This window comes from Lepeophtheirus salmonis, chromosome 13, assembly GCF_016086655.4.
Source record: "Lepeophtheirus salmonis chromosome 13, UVic_Lsal_1.4, whole genome shotgun sequence".
NCBI lineage: Eukaryota > Metazoa > Arthropoda > Copepoda > Siphonostomatoida > Caligidae > Lepeophtheirus > Lepeophtheirus salmonis.
In genome coordinates this window covers 39,712,441-39,729,779 of record NC_052143.2, presented here as the reverse complement: position 1 = coordinate 39,729,779, position 17,339 = coordinate 39,712,441, and the positions used below count along the sequence as shown (strand labels likewise).

The 17,339-nt window shown below is 31.3% G+C and overlaps 1 protein-coding gene across 1 annotated transcript in view; it reads left to right on the top strand.

The window, feature by feature from the left end:
* LOC121128289 (glycine receptor subunit alpha-4) overlaps positions 1-17,339 on the top strand; it is a 174,890-nt gene that overhangs the window by 104,304 nt on the left and 53,247 nt on the right. The window contains exon 3 of the mRNA XM_040723870.2: positions 8,967-9,034. Coding sequence (XP_040579804.2) covers positions 8,967-9,034 — 68 coding nt within the window. The remainder of the gene's footprint in view (positions 1-8,966; positions 9,035-17,339) is intronic.

Sequence of the window (17,339 nt, the reverse complement as noted above, 5' to 3'; positions counted from 1 at the left end):
AGAACTTCAAACCAACAATTCAATTTTGAGAATCGGATGGGGACCTTATAAAGGTATCCCGCAACCTTTCGGAACTTTCTTCTGATATTCTGGGAATTTATGGCCCAAATTCGGACAACTCTGATTTTTATAGTAAAAAGCTTTTACCAATTTTGACTCACAGGCCAATGATTATGAGTGGAGGTTTTAATGTAAATCTAGACACGAACAGGGACTCTATAAATCCAAAGGGAAGCACTATTGCCCACACAAAGAAATTACTTTACTCCATCATGAAATCATATGATCTCTAAGTTCAGCTGAAACCGTAAAAGATTATACATATATTTTCTTCTGAAAAATCCTCCAACCCTGCCTCCTCAAGAATTGACATCTTTCTATTCAGTGGTATTCAAAAGCAATCAGTTAAGTCATATAAAGTAATCGATGTCAAAATAGCTTAACATAAGGAACTGTATATTAAAATTAATTTAGTACAATTCCCAAATTACATATATATATAAGCTTGGAATCTTAATTCATCGCTATTAGATCTACCAAAAGTCAATGATGAAATCGTGGCAATAATTGAGACCACGGGATGCACTGTCAAAGCAGGATGCCAGGTATTCTACTAAGTACAAAAGATGCTATCAAAGATCAAAGCTATATCCAGACAAGCTGGAGTCCGAGAAGCCTCCAATAGGAATAAGAAAATTGATATCATTGAAATAAAAAGGGCATTTCCGATCGTGAAAAGAAATTCAAACTGGAAATATCTGAATATCCTACAGAAATATGTAAAGAAATAAAAATCTTCTTTTCCAAGCTGTATCAATGCTTCCATTTTATAGCACTTAATAAATGTTCTATATGTACCCAGCAATCTGCATTCTTCTGTGAAGACCTGAGATGTAATGCGTAGATTCACAAATCCTCCGAATGATCATAATTTCATTGAGAGACATATAACGATGCAAGAAATCATACCTCCCGTGAGAGAAAACGCTAAATCTGACAAATCTCTTGGATCATTTGGTTTTGCTTTTGAATTTTACAAAAAATATACACTTAATATTGCTCCTATTTTATTACAATTTTACTAAAAATAATGAGCATCGGATATTTACCTGAATATGCTTCTGATGGAATAATCACAATGATTCTTAAAAAAAAAAAAAAAAAAAAAAGATGTAAAATTTATACAAAATTTACGACCTCTTACTATGCAAAACTGCCTTTACAAGATTTTGACATATATTATTTTAAGTCGCATAAACAACGTCTGGGATAAAATGAATTTCAATATGGTATCTTCAAGGTAGTAGATAATATAAGTATGTTGTTCAGCGTCTGCATTCTGATTGGCTGAGCTGAGTGGCGTCACATATGCAGTATTCACTCAAAAATGAAAACAATAATATTAACATAACAACGGGAATTGAAGATTTATCAAGGTGGTGGATGATATAACTCTCTTCAATGTAATGGTCTGGTCAAGGGATCTCGACTCTTCAGGCGAGATCCAATCAACATGTGTTTCACTCGGTGGATCTCATCTCCTTTAATGGAAAGATCGTTCAATGGGCAGGTACCTCGTCATATGAAGGTGACTTGTGACTAGTGACTTCTGATCTCGTTAACAATTTTCCCTTTTCATAAATTCCTTCAGATTTTCCAAGGAACCATCGTTTACTTCTACATATAAGAACTAAAAAGTTTCATAAAACGACAGAATAATCGACTGAGATACCCAGTGAAGAGTAGGGAGAACTCTCATCATCCACCCACAGCTCCTTCCTTGAAATTATTGAATGTCAACTTTGCTTCGTCTCCTACTCTAAGAAACACTATTCTATTAATAAGAGTCCTTCAGTATCCTGGATGTATATAACGCACAAATTCCTCATCCCTATCACATTTATAAGTTGGACTTCGTGATATACGGTCTATATGGATAATTATATAAGCCATACACTTCAAGCTCACGCCTGATTGCTTTATTACTACTGAGTCACTTGGCATTTGAAAATAAGTGGAACATGATTTTAGACTGGCAATGTGCTTCTCTTTTCTCAATATTTGGTCTGCAAAGCATATTCTACTCTACAATTACCTATATACTTATTCGGAGCTGTTAAGTGATTTACCAAATGTATAACAAAACTCTTAACTTCTGTAGACTGATGTTGAAATATCTGAATGTCATTGAAATTCCCAAACTTATTGAATCAGGAATCCTTCCCTAAACAGCCAATTTTCTCGTCACCATATTGGAATATTGCTTTTGCAAAGATCTAGGATCTCAACACGAATAAATGAATTATTAAATGTTTTTTTATTCTAGTTAATTATAAGTTGTTTACTGAAAACAATAGTTAAAATGTAACAACATAATAATACGATTGTTTTAGTATTGAATGAAAAAATAATAAAGTGTCAATTATATTCTTCAAAATTTACATTCCTTATATACGAGTTCTACGTTATTTTATTTTTTTATCTTATTAATGAATTCGGTTTTATTATGGACATGCAAATGCTATTTTGTTATTGTGATTGTTGTCAAGCCAGTAGAAATTTCAAAATCCTACCTATTATTAGCTGTAGAAATATTATTGGTTTATATGACAAACTATTGTAAGCCATATAAAAGCAGGAAATCTTTAGGAAATTAGATTTCCCGAGTATTATTTAAATTTTAACCATAATATATATCTCTTTCTGGAGAGATAAGTAAAAATCCCAAGGCAACAGAGGTTTATTCAATTAATCATGTTCAGTTCTGTTAGCAATATAGACTCTGTATCAGCATAAATAACAAATTAAGATCTAGTTGTGAGTTTATTTTTTTCAGATGAGCGTTTCATGTTAAGAAAAAATAATATTGACTTATTTTTAATATATAATCGATTTCTTCGATATATTGATTGTTTTTTATTATTAAACTATACCTAATATTACAATAATGGTATATATCCCTTTTAACAGAATATTGAAAAATATTCGCAAATGATTAGATGCAGCTGTTCAATGTTACAACTACAAGGCAACTCATAGTAATATTTGTCTACCGTATTATATTCATAAACGTAGATAGATTTTCAACTATTTTTTATACCTACAAGAGTATAGTATGAAAATAAAATGTAATTCCCCCTTTATATAGTGTCAGGCTGAGTTTGCAAGTAGAAAATCTTACATTTTGAGTTAGATTCCTTGTAATCATAGAACAAAATACAAGTACGGGCTAGTGTTTTCTACGCATATGTGACGTCGTTAAAATAGGATGCTTACTTCTGTCAAATAATAAAAGTCGTGAGCGACACACCTTTATAATACACAACCTTGGGTCTCTTAAAACATATTGCTAATTTTTGGAAATTCCTCAACTCCTAGTGGATCTGGAAATTATAGACCACACACATCACTTTGTAGCACCTAATTGAATCACTTTCTGCTTACACAAGGATTAAAATACACTAACTGCCCATATTCGGGCCTATCCAAATTGTTAGAAAAACTTTGCCAATTTACTGCTAAACTCAAAGGATTTTGTGATGGGTCTTTAGAAGTAATCAAAAAACCTCCTGGAAATTTTACGTTGGAAGTAGCCGCAGATTTAAAAGAGTCGAACTCTTGTAAATCAGATGGTTTTTCCTTCTCTAGGCCAGTCTTATGGCATTTTTACCGGTACAGGGACCAATACTTACTTTTAAAATCAAGATCAGTACTTTCTCAACCTGTTACCTAAGAAGATGTTTAATACAACATACACTTAATCCTTTCATTGCTTAGTTAAGCCGTCCCAAAATCCCAAGAACTCAACAGCAAACATCATAGCCATTAAAAATAAGTATCTAACCGCTCCTGAGAAATGGTTTAAGTACAGAGTACGCTTGGAACGGCTTGGAAATACTACAAAGACCTGCGATAAGATTGTGTTTTCTGTGGTTTAACAAGAGAAACAACCGACCACATCTTATGAGTATGCAGCAGATTGACGGAAATCTACAGTGGCGTACAAATAATAATTGAAAAGGGATTTGGCCTCCAGCTTTCGAAAAATGATTATTTATCAACAGCAAACGACGGATAAATCGATGAAATAATTACAAAGGCTCAGAATATAATTTACAAATTACGTACTACAATAGATGAAAACTTTGGAGGCATTTTATTTAGATTAAGATTGTATTTTAGGACTTTCAATGGGATTATTTGTTGATTATTATTTTATTGTTATGCAGTTATCGATGGTTTTTAAGGATTGAAATGTAAATTTGCATTACAATACATAATTACCAATGTTAATTAGAATGAGCATATCATTTTTGTTGTATATATGTTACTTGCTACATTATTATATTAATGTAATCCGTATTAGAAATTTTTAAATTAGTTGTGTTAAAAGGTAGATAGTGTACATATAAATTGTATTAATCGTATAATTTATTATTAATAGTGGAGATATTAGAAAGCTTTCAAAAGCTATAAGAAAGATATATAATTTATTAAAATAATTATTTACTTTTTTTCATTAGATGGGTTGCTGTGACGTTATTAATGTATATTAATGATAAACACCTTATTTTAGTTGTGTATATTTTTTACATTTTATAGCTGTCTGTTTGAAAGAAATGCCCACAATTTATACATTAATTAGAAATGATAAGGTAGGAGGTTTGTTTTAAGAAATTTAATTAATCTGATGCTGTTTGTGAGTATTTTATACCTAAATGAGCTGTATTGTTTTTTTTTAAAATTACAAATGGTCTTTATTTACACAATGCAAACAGATTAAAACACTGCAAGAAACATATTATCAATATATTAACGTTAAGTAATCAAAAACAACGGGACTTGACTAAAATAAAGAGTTAATTTAAAGTTAATCAAAAGGGGTGACAAGTATGTACAGTGTTGGAAATCGTGTTTATTTTAGGGGTGTTTAAAATAAAGAACCAAAAATCAAGAGGGTAACACTGACAATTTGAAGAATATTTTGTAAGAGAGCAGCCTGGTTGTCATGGCGTTACAAGAAGGATGTAACAAGGGAGGAGGAGGAGAACAGGCTAAAGGCAAGAATTAATCCTATGTCGATCCTCAACTCTACTCAGAGTCCAAGGAGGACTTACAATTATAACTCTGCAACAGATCGTCAAGGTTACTTTCATTCATTTTGTGCACACATGAATGTTACATCAGGTTTTAATATAATTGATTATAGTAAGAAAATAAGTGATCTACTCAGGAGCTTAGAATAGCAAATTAATTCTTCAAATTACTAATTTAATAAAAAAACTGAGAAAGCTAAAAAATTCACACGATTTACATCACTAAGTATGTATTTATATAATTAAATAAAGAAAGGAAGATCAGAGGAGGAAAAAAAAAAGTGATTATCCAACCTGGGATACAGAACGACTCGTAAACGATATTCAAGAGAGTCTCTTTTTATTATTTTCAGATAATTATACTATCTAGAGCAGTATGCATTCCCCTTGGGTTACTTGGACAGATTCCAGGGGGTACCGAAGATTTTAAAATAATATTTTACAAGTAGTGCATAGCTCAGGGGCGTCTGCAGGAGGTGGGATGGAGGGGCTGTGGCCCTCCATCCCAATTAAGGATTGTTTTTTTTTGTACTAGAAGATATAATGTTTTTTTTTTTCTAAAAGTTGAATATTTGAAATTTAAAATTTTCTAAAAACAGCTACTAATTTTTAAATTTTTCGCAAAAAAATTAATATTTGAAATTTATCCCCAAAAAATTAATATTTCAAATTTTTCTCCAAATAATTTTATGTTAAAAATTTTTTTATATAATTTTACAATTAAAATTTTTTCCTAAAACAATTTATTTTTTGTTACCAGCTATGGATTTTGACTTTTTTTTTCCAAAAAACATAATTTTTTGAGAATAGATATAAATTTTTGAAATTTTATGTTTATAACTAAGAATTTTTGAATTTTTTTTCCAAAAAAATTAATTTTTTGATAATAACTATAGGTTTAAAAAAAAAAATTAAAATTTTTAAATTTAAAAAAAAGTTAATTTAATTTTTGGATTTATTTTCAAAACAAATCCAAAAACCAAACCCTCTCTCCAAAATATAATCATGATGATGCTTCTGTCACTGAAGCTAAAATTGTTTGGTAATGGTAGGGGGGTTCTTGGGTAAAATAGGAGCAGCTGGATCTTGCAGCACAAATTGTAAATACCTATAAGTTTTGTTATAATATACTCTACTTTTAAGTGACTGAGGCTCTACGACTATTAGCCAGTCGGTTCTTTAAAGTTGGATTCTTATTCTTCAATGAAAGTCTCGTAGAAGAGATGGTGACTCTATAGAGCGTGTTTATGCAACGTTAGTCATTTTGGGGCCCTAAACAGCCCATTTTTATAACATTACAAGCCATTTTATATGAATATTAAGGAAAATGTTAAACTAATGGATGTCAAATTAGTACCAACAAAGCAAAGGACTGAACCTTACTTTCTATAAAAATGTATCCTTCGATTACCTTGTTTTATTACAAATGAGACATTTATTTATATTAAAAATATGTTATTACATCGATATACAATCTTATTTCCATAGTATACATAAAAATTAAATATACGATTGCTTTATGTCGATTATCTCCTACATTCTGATAATTGAAAAGAAAAGAAGAGGGATAGGAGTGTTCATTCCATATGTAGAGTATTCATTGGGTTATTGCATGATAATTGCATTTTTTATAGTGCCCTTTTTTGGAGTGTCCAAATTGAAGAGGGATTTTTATCCAATGCTATTATCATTTTTATTCACTTCCTAAAGAGTGCACTTCCTTTCTATTACATTTAACAAGTACATCTATATACACATTATACATATATATTTGCAGGTACTTATAAAAGACAGAGAGTAACACTGAGGATTTGTTGCAGATTTTTGTTTGTAAGTCCTTGTTTATTTTCCATTCTCCCCCTTGTAACAGCTGCTTGTAGCTGATTTTATAAAATATCATTACAGCTAAGCTGCTCTCCTTCAAAATATTCTTCAAATTGTATGGGTTATCCTGTTAATTTGTGGGTTGTTTTTCTCAACATGCCACAAATACTGTCCATGAGTATCACTGATAAAGTATACTTTATATCCAGTCATAGTAATCGTCAACATTTTTTAGCCGTTTTTTTATATTGCCAAACGGACAAATGCATTTTCTTTTCATAAGCTGTGATCATTTTTATTTAATTCATGAGGAATGAGCTTCCTTTTCGACAACATTATATGGAGTACCATGTTGAACATTTGTGTGACTCATAAAAAACGGTGGAGAAAAATTTGTTAGTCCTAGTTGAACTCAGAATGGAACTGAGGATCGACATCAGATAGTTTTTGTATATGTTTTGTTTATTTCCTTCCCCCACTTACCCTCGTCACAGCTGCTTGTAGTGATATAATGAAAATATCATGACAGCTACCTCCAAAACATGTTTCAAAATGTAAGGGGTAACATTTTGCTTCTGATTTTCATCCAGTACAAGAAATGTGGGCTGTTATATTTTTGCAATACATTTGTAACGTTGGAAGATCATAAGTAACGAAATATCCATTTTTTTTTTTGTTTAATCACGATCCATACTCCAATTGCTTAGCTTAGAGATTCGAAAACTCATGTATCAAATATAGGGGTTCTAGGGGTGGAAATGAAACAAATCAATTTTTTTTAGAAATTAATATAAGTGGAGAAATGGTAAATGTAGAACTAGTTATTTTGCAGTGAGGAATTGGAATATTCTATCAATATACCATCAAACTAAAAAAATTGTAAAATTGATTATTTGAAATGTCAATAACAAATAATTTATTTTTCAATTTTTTTTGTTTGTAAATGTCAATTCCAAATAATTATTTTTTAAAGTTATTTGTCTGAAAATACTGTCAATAACCAATAATTATTTTTACAAAATCATTTTTGTATAAAGATAATCATGTAATTCATTTACTTTTATTGAAAAAAGGTAATTAAATTTATGACCAAGGAATATATCGAGGGGAAGGGCTTTCTTAAGATTATAAAATTTGGTAATGGAGATAAAAAGATTAAAGACCATTTATTTAGGTGTGTTCTCCATAACTTTTTTTCTCCTATTTCCTTTTTCTATAAATTGTAATTTTTATCTACAAAAGTCACATCCCTGCTTTATGATCCATAGAAATGTCTTATTTTTTACTCAGGGGGCTATTATATGGTTCACAATATTTTTATTAAAAATGTATTAAAATTAATAAGTGGTTAGAGAAAAAGTAATTTCGTATTTTTCGCTTTTTTTCAATGCTTTTTAAGAAGTTATTTATCATCTGATTTAAGTCAAGTATGCCCTGCTTTGTTCGATAATTTGCCAACAAGAACACTACTTCATAATGGCCTTTTCGTAGAAGCAATTCTTCCTATTTGAAGAAAACTCGGTCAGCAAATGTTCACATGCCTCTTTTGTGGAAAAATTGTTTTTTATGTGTGCGCCATGGCATTCTCTTGATGATGTCTTGTTGTCTCCTATTTACCAATAATTGCTGCTACTGTTCAATTGCTAGCTTTAAAAGGTAAAAAAAAAAATCGCTCGAACAAATACTGTGCAACACAAACCAAGGGAGTATCGGCTTCTATACATCACGCATTTTTCCCTCTCAGGTAGTAAAAATGTAAAATAATACAAATTTCTTCCTTTGAGACCTCCATACTCGAGCCACAATTATTCACGACTGAACCAACCAAGGGCAAGACTGCCCCGAAAGTATTTGTAGTATACATTCACACCTTTGCAACATCTTATCGGATGATCCAATGTGACCAATAATGTTCAAGATATACTTAGTTTAAAAAAAGAGGCAGGAAATACGAATTTTCTTTTTTCTTAACCTATATATTTGTGCAAATTGCTCATTTTATGTCCTCAGTACTATAATCCATTTTTGACTTTGTATTCTTTACAGGTGCCGCGACAACTGTATCATTTCACGTTACAGTCATGAGTTTGGACACCATTGATGAAGGATCCATGGTAAGTTATTTACTTTCACGTTGAATACATATTATTTGTCTCAATTTCTTTCTCAAAGTACATACTAAACGCATCCCTAACCAAAAACTAATATATGATAATAAAGTAAAGTGTATTTGTCTGTATGACGACGCTTCATTTTGAGTGTGTGCTTAATACTTTACTACTGTGTAAATTCTGGATCTAAGAAATAAGAATATAGTAACGAGTGCATGTAGCTAAATTTCAACGCGTCGTATTAAAAAATAGAAGAAGAGTACTATATTAGGGCATAATTTTTTTCTCACTAGATGGCTCTTAATTTGAATCAATGTTACTTTAAAAAAAAATTGTACGACAACGAGTCTTGATTTTATTGAGAAAAAAAATGTTTCACTCTGTTTAGTAAAATTGTATTGACTAACTGAATACTTCATTTGTATCTCATGGTCACATAATGAAATGCCCTGATTCCCTTAATGGACCATCCTTTTAGATTGAAGGAAGTAACAGTAGATGATATTAAAAAAATACAAAGGAGTGAAGCTTGGAGTTAATAATTTAATTAGTTCAGGTTTCGTCCGCACGGCAACGTTTTTAAAATGATACTGTACTTTTTTTATTTTGATTCAAAGTGTTTTTGTGTGAATACGAGGAAAAAATCTGTTTAATCTGATAGGGTTAAGAAAGTTGATGTTTCTAATGGGAATCTTATAGTTAATTATTAGTGAAGGGAAAATGAGCAGCCTTGGCGTGTAACAAAGAATTCATCCTCTTAATTGGTACAAAGTAAGAATACAAGTTCAAACTTGTGACACCAGATTGTACAAGTTATTTTCCACGTTATCGATGTTTGTAGATTATTCCACTATAAAAGCCATTTAAATAAAAATCGGCTATATGTAAAACTAAAGCTTTAAACCAAGTAGCAAAATACAAGCGTTGGCTTGAGGAAATAGTATGGTCAGTATTTTTCATAGTTTTTCGCAAGATGTCGCTTATCCTACGATGTCATTTATTTATTTACGCTGAAGACGATGACAAGTGTTTTTCTGTATTCTTGTCTTTATAAATATTTATACAGTAAAGTTGGGTTAGTTATTTTACTTTTTAGTTAGAAATTAGTTCTATCAGATTTTAACATTAATTTATCGGTGTCTTCTAATAATGGGTTTAGTCTATAAGCTCTGCAATCTATCGTTTAAAGGAGCAGATTTTGACCCTATTTGGTGCGAAGCTCTACGTTAAACTAAACGTGTACATGCAAACTCAAAAAAAAAATATTTTGCATTTTCATTATAAAGCGTTTCCGCGTGAATTCGGCCACAGAATTGTATTGTTAATGTTTTTCTTGGCAATTAATCACTACTAATGAATCTACAACGGCATTTTAGAACAAAGGCTTATTCCATATGTACATTATAATCTCCATTAACATGATTTTTATTGTGATATTAATTTTGGGCTATGGCGTGTGGCTTTATAAGGATACACTACGTTTAAAAAATATAAATCATGTAATTATGAATATCTTTTGTGAAGAACGTTCTTTGTCTATTAAATCACAAAGTTTAATATTGTTATAGTTTGTCTATTGGATTCATCGTTTTATGTACTTGAAACAAAAGCCAATACTAATAACAAATCTCTTCTACGCAAATTTTTCCAATAGTGGTTGCTAATTAAGTAACCAAAGAACAAACAAGAATAGTTTCTTGAAATTTATTTCTAACTATTAATGCATTAATAACATGTCAAAACTATAGGGATCTGATATTTTATTTTATTTAGAAATGATATTTCTCGTCATTCTCCCATTATTAAATGGAACTTTTATGCCTGTCTGTATCGATAAATCTTACTGTGTACCTCTCAATACTCTCATAACAATCTTAGTCAGCATAGATTTTCAGTTCTTATTGAAAATTTACTAACATACCCGATGACGTTATTTGCACGCCAAATACAGGAATATAACTTTAGAGATTAATGTAAAAACCTGAACATAGCGTTAATAAATCAAAAACCAGTGAGGAAAAAATATTTAGTTTGTACATTTTGTTTTAAGTATTACATTTACCCAAATAAAGATTCCCAATGACGTCACCAGAAAAAGAAAAAGAGTTACTTAATAAATCTGCTGTGTTTTCCCTACAATTTTCTTGTTGTCTAATGTTGTCAAGTCTTTTCTATAGCATATCCTTGTAGAAGTAATGTATCGAATAACTAAATAGGGATTTTGAAGCTGAAATAGGTTAGAAAAAACATTATCAAAATATGGTTTTATACTTTAAGTTTACACAGTTGTAGGGTTCCAGATTTAAAATCCCATATTCTAAGGAATATGGGGTTATAAAAATATATTTTTATTTGTCAAGATACATCGTCTAAGAAAAGCAGTAGATAATCTTCATCGTGCTGGCAAATCATCCCTTCAAATTTATCTGATTTTGAATCTTCAATCAGTCTTAGTTATGTTAAATGTAACGTTAAAAAGATTCGAGAGAAGAGAAAGGTTGATGATGAACCAAGAAGTGGATGCCCAATGTCCACTCAGAACCCAAATACGTAACAGCTTTGAATGCCAAGAGTGGTTTAAAGCAAATATTCCTTTTTGGGGCAAATCTATGTGGGCCCCTTCGAGTTCAGATTTTAACCCTCTCTACAACTTTGTGTAGGATTATCTCGAGTTGCAGGTAAAAACTCGTCAATATTTAAATTTTGAAGATCTCCTTTCCTCAGTTCAGATGGAATGAGCGAAACTTCCCAAATCTATTGTGCGTGCAGCATATGATGTATTCAAATCACGTCTAAGGGATGTAGTGGATTAAGGAGGTTGTTCTATTGAATAGTTTATAAAATATGGGATAAAATATAATAAATTTTCTAAAATATTTAGAAAGATTATTTTTCTCCACAATCAATTTATAAAATTTAAAAAGGTTTAAAACTTATCATCACGCCTGTATGTTAAATATGAAGTGACACATACAGGGAGTGGGGATCAAATTGTCGCCAAAATATTTTTCTACAAAACACAACACAAAATATACATTTTTTAACTTTTTTATTGAAAATCAAAACTATGACGAGCATATAGGTATAGAGTTGCCATTCATTTGATATAATCACCGTTGGCATCAATAATGGCCTCAATACGGCCTCTGAGCCGGGCGCAGGCTCTTCTGACCATCACATTGTCCATTTTGCCGAATACCTCCTTGATGACCTCCATCAGGCTGGCTTTGGTGCTATGGGGATGTCTGGGGCTATGTCGAGAGACATAGCCCCAGACAACATAGTCCAAAGGATTAAGGTCGGGAGAGTTAGGAGGCCACAAATCCTTGGTTACGGCGTGTTAACAGTTCTCGGTGAACCACTGCATGGAGATTTTGGACACATGGCAGGTTGCTGAGTCCTCTTGCCACACCAAGGGCCTGTCTCCGGCCACCCCTTGGATCCAGGGCAGAACCACCTTCTCCATAACATCCAGGTAGACCTCTGTATTGACCTTTAGACACGTTTCAAACATGTGGGGAGGCATAACATAACAAAATATTTTTGAAATTAAGTAATATAAGTAAGTTCTGTATTTGATATTTGCACATACTACATTATCAAAACTTAGAAATTTGTGAATGCAAATGTGAGTTTTTTTATCCATTGTTAAATATGGTAAACTTAATTTTAAAAAACACATTGGATAACATTAGTCTATTAATGTTATCTAATTCTAATGAAGGGAGCATGATATAATCTACTTTTAATCTACACTAAAAGGATATCATTATTAGGAATGGGAAAATTGCTGGAGTATCCGTGAGTGCAAAAACACGCCTGAGAATATGTCTTAAAATTATAGTAACACTCAAATGCGACATTGTACCTGCTCAGGGAGACAGTGATGCATACAGTAGGTAGTTAAAAATAAAAGAACAACGTAGCTCAATGTACAAATTTACTCGTGATAAATTAGTATCTGAAACTCAATATGCGTAGGTTTGCACCCGGGTTGTTCCTAGAAAAGAAAATGTATATTATGTATATGTACTTCAAAAAAGATTCCTAGGTGAGATGGAGTAAAGTTAATACTATAATGTTTACTATACTTCATCAGTCCAAATCCAGCTGACTAATTAGAAGAACGTTAAAAAATAAATCTAAAATGAATGTGGTATCCCTGACCATTGAAGAATAGTTGGGAGGAGAGCAACTGAGCTGTCATGACGTTCTATTAGATCAACTGCAAGTAACCTTGAAACGAAGGGAATGAACAGAAATCCCACTTTGCATATAGCAATGATATAGCCTAGAAATACACCAATGTCGATTCTATATTCTACTCCGACTTCAACAAAGCAAAATACTTACACTTATCACGCCCGAGCAAGCCCTCACTGTTACTCTCTTGATTTCATGAGCACACGCACCAGATATTACATCATAATTAGATCATCTGTCTTCAAGAATTGAATAATAATAACAACAGCTTTGGAAAATAAAATAAAAATATGTTAAAATTACCAACTAGAAAAAGCGGCTCCCGCTTTCTAGGACATATTTTAGGCATCTGGAGAAGGATATCACTATTGCGCTCCTTGTCTGTTGATGGCATTGGAATCGTCTTTTTTGCAGTACCTCATTACTATTACACAGTCAGAGTATTATTAACGTACAAGCCCATACTACATATTATAAATAAAATATTCAAAAAAAAAAAAAAATAAGGGAGGCGGGAAAAGAAATAAAAACCCTTACCTAAAAAAACATGATCAAAAAACAGGATTTGACAAATTAGTGAAGTAGTCATCTAAAAATATAAAACAATCACAAAATGGATTGTAAAACCTAAATTCATTACGAGTAATGTGGGCTATATTTGTGTGGAGTTTAATATTTTCAAAATTGGACTTTACAATCATATTCTGCAATTTTGCAAAAGATTTGGATCCAATTTTAAACGGAAGAGCCACGTCCTTAAACCCATAATTTTTTTTCTCTTGAGTCGACACCTCTCTACTCTAGGTAGTGATTGAGTCTATAAGACATTACCGACCATATGAATTGAAGTTCCTCGAAGTCACGAAAGACATTGACAGGCGAGCGTTTTTTTTTTTTTTTGCTTAAAATAATTTATTTATATTCAGTGTAAATAATAAATGCACGTAAAGATAAAAAATAAATCATTATGAATAAAAAGCAACAGGACAATTAAGTTTAATAAAACATAAATTAACATTATAGTTAATATTTAATTTCCTGAAGTAAAATAACCTGATATAATATTCAAAAAAAGTCTAAACATCAGCTCAAGTTAATAAAAAAACGACGAGGTCTTCTTATGAGATTAAAATATTGGACGGACCTCCATGGAACAAATTTGATGATATTTCCGGCCCATACTCACAACAAAGATGACAACAGAGGGATTTTGATAGAAAGTGCTGAATATCGAGCAGCTGCGCATAGTATTTTAATTTTTCCACGTGTAATGGAAAGTCAATAGTTAATTTTCTAGCAATCAATGATTTAATATTTAATAAAGCTTTGTGACAAAGAGAAGTATTTTTATTTCTCTTATAAGCTAATATTTGTCTTTGTTATGTTAGAATAAATATCTACTGTCACACAAACGTTGTATTGTATAAAATATTTGACTACTCAGCAAAAGCGTGCAGGGTAGAGTTGAATATAAGACCGGAGTCTTTGCAACGATAATAATATTAGATATTGTCGGTGAATGAAATTGTGCCGTAAATTTCGTTCCATCTGAAAATCCAGAAGCGTTTTCTTTTTGTTGCAGACCTTAGAGTATATATAATACAACGCAAAGGCGACCCGGTATCACATTAATATTTTGCAGATGATGACCATATTGTTCAGATTACAACAATATTCCAATCTCTAATCATTTTATAATTAAATATAAGCAAGAAAAAGAATGTGTGTAGAATTGAATGCAAGACTAATATAAAGGGTATATTAAACATGAACCACCTTTTGCCTCCATGTAATTTGAAGAGTATTACTTAGGTATGTGCAATATACAAAGATAAGTGGGTACAATAAAGAAATTTTTTTATATAAATTAAGTGCATATGATTTGCTTGAACAAAGAAAAATCTTTTTGATTATGTACACAAGTCAAAAGAGCTCATTCATAAAGTAATGTCATTACTGATATGATGTTTTTAATCAGAAATGATTTGAATAAATAGAAGAACGAATAAAGTTTAACTTTTATTTCATCAACATTACAAACTCTGAGTTTTGAGCTCTTTTGTATGATAAATTTGATCAAAAATCATCTTGAATACTCTCAAGTTTCAGATTGGAGTTCGTAAACCACTCCTCTGATGGATGAATATAATTTGTAGTGTGTTGGTTCTTATTTAAGACTGATGACTGTAGTACCGTACAGTTACTTCTCTCTCCGATCCATTTCCATCCCTCATATAAGTTCTAAAACTTATAAAGTTTAATCCTAGATGAACAAACTTAATATTATTTCTTCTTTTTTTAATCAGTTCTAGAACTGATACTCCAAAGGAATTACGGTCATAAGGACTGGTCTTAAGGACCGGTCCCAAGGACAAGTTAGACCAATCCTAAGAATAGACTAGACAAGATTGAATAAATAAAAACTTACTCAGCACTAATTATAATAAAATATGTTATAGTTATTGAGCTATGCAACAAAGTAGATAAGACAACTTATTAGTTTTTATTATTTAAAAACAATTGTTTACCTCAACCATATTTTTTTAGCTGAAATTTTTCAAATGTGATTTCCCCTGGGTTTGATGAGAAAAAAATTAGTAAAAGACTTAATCGATACATCACTTTACAAAAAAAGATTAGAGTGATAGGTTTTTGAAATTGGTAAATATGAAAGACTATGTAAACTTTGATAGAGAGTGGACGTGTTATTTATTTCTCTGTGAAGGAATATTAGTTTAATCTGAAAATAAGGGACATTCTGAGAGTTTTGTGATATCATAAGATTCAACGTTCTTCAAAGTTTTAGTAAGATCGTTTATTTCTTTGTTTTTAAGAACAAGAATAAAGATATCCCACAATAAGGATTTTGTTTTTTACTTGTTTCGCCTCTACATCTGAGATAATATGCGTTGTTTTGTTCTTGTTGTTTATTCACTCATGGTGCACACATATTAAACAGGATAATTAATAATTATTATTTAAACAACAATACCTTGGTGTGTGAGTGTACGTTGTGATATTAATAAATAAGAAATAAGAAGAGAACGTCTACTAGTATAAGAGAAGCGAAGAGTTTTTTTGTGTATTTTCTTGAATTACGGGAAAAACAGATTTGTTGTAGTAAATTCTTTATAAATTTGCCAGCTAATTTCCTGTAAAATTAATAGCTGAAAATGAATTAATCTTCAAGTGGGTCTCACCCTCAATATAATTATCTAAGTGCATTAAAAAAAGATCTAACCGCAAAGACTATTAAAAGCAAGATCATAATAGACCTTAAGACGATTGATGGTGATCGTTCACCTAAGTGTCCTACTTATGTAGAAGTTGAAAATTTAATCTTTGGGACTCTTAAGCTGGACCATTCTATACTTCAGGGAATTCATGTTTGTCCGGGGGCAAGAAATATTATTGTTATTGTGCTTAACAAAGATTTGAGCATAGGCGTTGCCTTTGCTCACGTTGACGATGAGTTTGCCATATAGAAAGTAGCAGAAAAAGACAAAGGAATCAAAGGAATAGTAAGGAGCTTAAAAACTCAGCGGATAGACACTTCGTGTGTTTTTGAAGAAGGGAGATTAAAGAGTTTAAATAATTGTAACTTCGTTTTAAGCATAATCCCAAGATGTGACTTACTAGGATTTCTTCCACTTAAAGGTTTCAAAACCAGAATTAGCTATTTAAGTCAACTAAGACATGTGCAAACTGGTAGTTTGCTAAAAAAGCTGTCCCAATAAGTATCAAAAGTGGTCGGATTACCTAAAAATTCTAGAAGAGGAAGTTCCTCAAGAAAATGCGGAATATCATAATACTAATGAACCAAAAAGCAGTAACAAGAAAGTTCAAAAGAGTCCTACAAATATGGATAATCACGAAGGAAGTCACTCATCAGGGAAGGATGACAATGTAGTAGAAGAAGAATCAGAAGATAAACAGACAAACAATGATGGATCTCAGGAAAATAGGAGGAAAGTAGTGAATTTGGAAAATGTTGATGAATAAAATGAGGTATTTAATGCAGAAATAAGTCAAGGCCAGGTGCCTTCACTCTCAATTGATGATAAACAAGGTAGGGGTATAACTACACACAGGGAATGAAGACAAC